General features: G+C 41.6%; 1 protein-coding gene across 1 annotated transcript in view; it reads left to right on the top strand.

Moving 5' to 3' along the window:
• Nucleotides 1-3,146, top strand: part of LOC135093911 (protein O-linked-mannose beta-1,2-N-acetylglucosaminyltransferase 1-like) — a 23,130-nt gene extending 19,984 nt beyond the window's left edge. The window contains exons 15-17 of the mRNA XM_063993577.1: nucleotides 1,717-1,788; nucleotides 2,353-2,462; nucleotides 2,785-3,146. Of these exons, the coding sequence (XP_063849647.1) occupies nucleotides 1,717-1,788; nucleotides 2,353-2,462; nucleotides 2,785-2,935 (333 nt within the window). The 3' untranslated portion in view covers nucleotides 2,936-3,146. The remainder of the gene's footprint in view (nucleotides 1-1,716; nucleotides 1,789-2,352; nucleotides 2,463-2,784) is intronic.
• The last annotated feature ends 639 nt before the right edge of the window (nucleotides 3,147-3,785 follow it).

Below are 3,785 nucleotides of genomic sequence, written 5' to 3' on the forward strand. Positions count from 1 at the left end.
TACTCCTTATCCCCTTTATCCTTTTAGACATTCACCTTTGTACTGATTCTAATAGACCTATATCTTTCCTGTAATGTGGGGACCAAAACTGCACAGCGAAGTCTAGATCAGGTCTGACCAGCGCCAAATATAACTTTGACATTACTTCGGGCCTTCTACTTTTAACACTCCCAATAATGAATCCTAGTACTCTATTTGCCCTGTTTCTGGCCTCTATGCATTGCTTTCCTAGACGGAGTTCAGAGCTAACTATAACTCCTAAATCTTTCTCGTACCCTGAACCTACCAGAGTTTCGTTGTTTATTGTGTACCTACTGTGTGGGTTTCCTCTACCTACGCTAAGCACTTTGCATTTGTTGGTATTAAACTGCATTTGCCATCTGTCCGTCCATTCGTTCATTCTATCTCAATCTGCCTGCAAGGCGATGGCATCCGATTCTGACCTAATTAATCTACCTATCTTTGTATCATCCGCAAATTTACTAAGATCACTACTAATTCCACTATCTAAGTCAATGATATATATTAAAAACAACAATGTCCCTAATACTGATCCCTGTGGCACCCCACTAATTACTTGACACCACTCGGATTTAGAGCCGTTTATTACAACTCTGTCGCCTTTCGCTTAGCCTGACCTTATCCAGCATAACACCTTCCCATCTATCCCGTGCGCCCTAACCTTTCTCAGGAGCCTCTGATGGGGTACCTTGTCAAACGCTTCACTAAAGTCCAGATATAAGATGTCATAACTATCACCATTATCTGCTGCCTCGTACACTTTACTGTAAATACTTAACAAGTTCGTCAGGCAAGACTTCCCCTCCGTGAAGCCATGCTGGGACTGATTTATCAAGTTATGTTTGTCTAAATGCTCCCTAATGTTCTTCGTTATTATTGACTCCATTATTTTACCTACAACACAAGTTAAGCTGACAGGTCTATAATTAGACGCTAAAGTTTTATCTACATGGGTATTACATTAGCCTGCCTCCACATTACTGGTACCTCACCTGACTCAAGTGATTTCCTAAAGACAGAAACTATGGTTCATTAATAACCTCTGTGCATTCCTTTAGTACTCTGGGATATATTTCATCTGGTCCTGGTGTCTTGAACTTTTTTAGCCTATCTATCTCCTTAGTAATGGTAACATCCGTCAGCTTCTCATTCTCATCTGCACATTTGTTCACTGTCTGGCATATCCTGCATGTTTTCCTGGGTGAAGACAGTTAAAAAATACTCATTCAGAGTTTTACTGATCTCTTCCCCAGAATTAACCAGCTCCCCATCTGCTGCCTTTAATGGACCTATTGCTTCCTTATTCTTCGTCCTATATACCTGATAAAATCCCTTGGGCTCCGTCTTCGCCTGACTGGCAACCCTTAATTCATAGTTGCCTTTAGCTTCCCTCGTTAACCTCCTGACTGTTCTAACTAATTCATTATATTGTGGCCTGAAAACCTCGTGTGTGTGTGTGTGTGTGTGTGTGTGTGTGTGTGTGTGTGTGTGATATTTTTTTTTTCTGTTTTCCCTATTTCATGTCAGAATCATTCTCTCTCTCTCTCTCTCTCTCTCTCTCTCTCTCTCTCTCTCTCTCTCTCTCTCTCTCTCTCTCTCTCTCTCTCTCTCTCTCTCTCTCTCTCTCTCTCTCTCTCTCTCTCCCCGTTCATATCGCCCCATCTCGTGACATTCCCCTCTTCTGGCCTGCCACAGAATCCTCTCAAGATGTTTGTCGCCTACAACGGAAGCCGACAGGACGAGGACAGTATGAACTACGTTATGAAGGTGAGAGAGAGAGAGAGAGAGAGAGAGAGAGAGAGAGAGAGAGAGAGAGAGAGAGAGAGAGAGAATGTTGGTGGTGGTGGTGGTGGTGGTGATGATTTTTTTTCGTAAGGTTGAAGAAGAAATGAATAAATGAACGAATGACTAACAGATGACGATGGTGGGTAAACTAATGAAAATGATAATAATAATGAATAAATTAATGATAATGATAACGATAACAATGATAATAATAATAATAATAATAATAATAATAATAATAATGAATAAACAAATGACAATGATAACAAGGAATCACTAGTAATGAATAATGATGAATAAAGGTAGGGAAGTTGGGAGGCAGGGAAATAGAGGAACGGAAGGAGGGAGGCAGGGAAATAGAGGAACAGGGAAGGAGGGAAGCAGGGACGTTGTAAGCGGGGAACTATGAAAGCATGTAAGTAGAGAAGCAGGGAAGCAGTGAAAAATGGAAGCAGGGAAGCAGAGAAACAGGGGAGCAGGAAAGAAGTGAAGTAGGGAAGTTGGCATGGAAGCAGGGGAGTTAACAGGCTCGTCTCATCTCCGCAGTGCCTGAGGACCTGGGAGCTGTATCCTGAAGCAGGCTGGCACGGGGTGTGGCAGTTCCATTACCACGGACATTGGCTCAGCATCGTGGCCACTCCTTACTCCAGATACAGGTAAGAACAGGTGTACTTTAGGAATGGTCTCTCTCTCTCTCTCTCTCTCTCTCTCTCTCTCTCTCTCTCTCTCTCTCTCTCTCTCTCTCTCTCTCTCTCTCTCTCTCTCTCCAGAAGGGCAGATCTCTTACATAAAACAGAAGGCCAGATCTCTCTTACTTAAAAAAAATAAATAAATAAAAGTAATAGCAGCAGCAGCAACCAGTAGTAGTGGCAGCAGTTGTTTTGTTGTTGTTGTTGTTGTTGTTGTTGTTGTTGTTGTTGCTGTAATGGCATGATTTCCGCCAACAGTTTCATCTAAAGTACTTTTCCATATACACAGCCACCTGATGCCTCAAAACTACACCGCCATCACCGCTCCGCCCACCACCACCACCACCACCACAAGCACTACCACCTCCACCACCAGCACCATCACCTCCACCACCTCCACCACCTCAGCTGCCGCCTCTGCCAGCTCCCCGCCACCATAGTTGTGATGTGTTTGCCTCTATCACCTTATCAGGAATTAAACAACTCTCTCTCTCTCTCTCTCTCTCTCTCTCTCTCTCTCTCTCTCTCTCTCTCTCTCTCTCTCTCGCACACTCCCAAATCACACCATATGTGTATGGAGTATTTTTGACTAAGAATTATTAAAACTATCAAATTCCGGAGTATATACCTTAGCTTGCTAGATACCGTGTGTGTGCGTGTCTATATATATATATATATATATATATATATATATATATATATATATATATATATATATATATATATATATATATATATATATATATATATATATATATATATATATATATATATATATATATATATATATATAGGGTGTAACACGAGCTTCTGCAAATAATAAAAGAGGTGAAAGAACATGTAATTCTAAGTAGTAAATGTTCGATACACATATGCATTTTATGGCTTTGTTTACCCGTCAGAGGTGGTGACGGACAGACGGTTGCATTGTCACAGCCTCGGAGGTGTCACTTGCTCAAATTACGAATGGTTTTATCTTATTTTTTGCAGGCTGTGGAATATTACAGTATCTTATAACAAGACAAATGGTGTTAAAAAGCATGTAATTTATCGATAAGCATTACACGACAACATTATTGCGGTGATTAAAAGTACTCCTGTAAAATGCTACGTTGCATCATCTCTCAGCTGTTTTCAAGGTCGCTCGGACTCGCTGTCTACTCCCTCGCTTTGATGATGCCACGTAGCATTTTACAGGAGTACTTTTAATCACCGCAATAATGTTGTGTACGCAGGTGCACACACACACCGCGCGACAGCCGCGGCAGCCACCCTTGACTGATATTATGC

This window comes from Scylla paramamosain, chromosome 44, assembly GCF_035594125.1.
Source record: "Scylla paramamosain isolate STU-SP2022 chromosome 44, ASM3559412v1, whole genome shotgun sequence".
Lineage (NCBI taxonomy): Eukaryota > Metazoa > Arthropoda > Malacostraca > Decapoda > Portunidae > Scylla > Scylla paramamosain.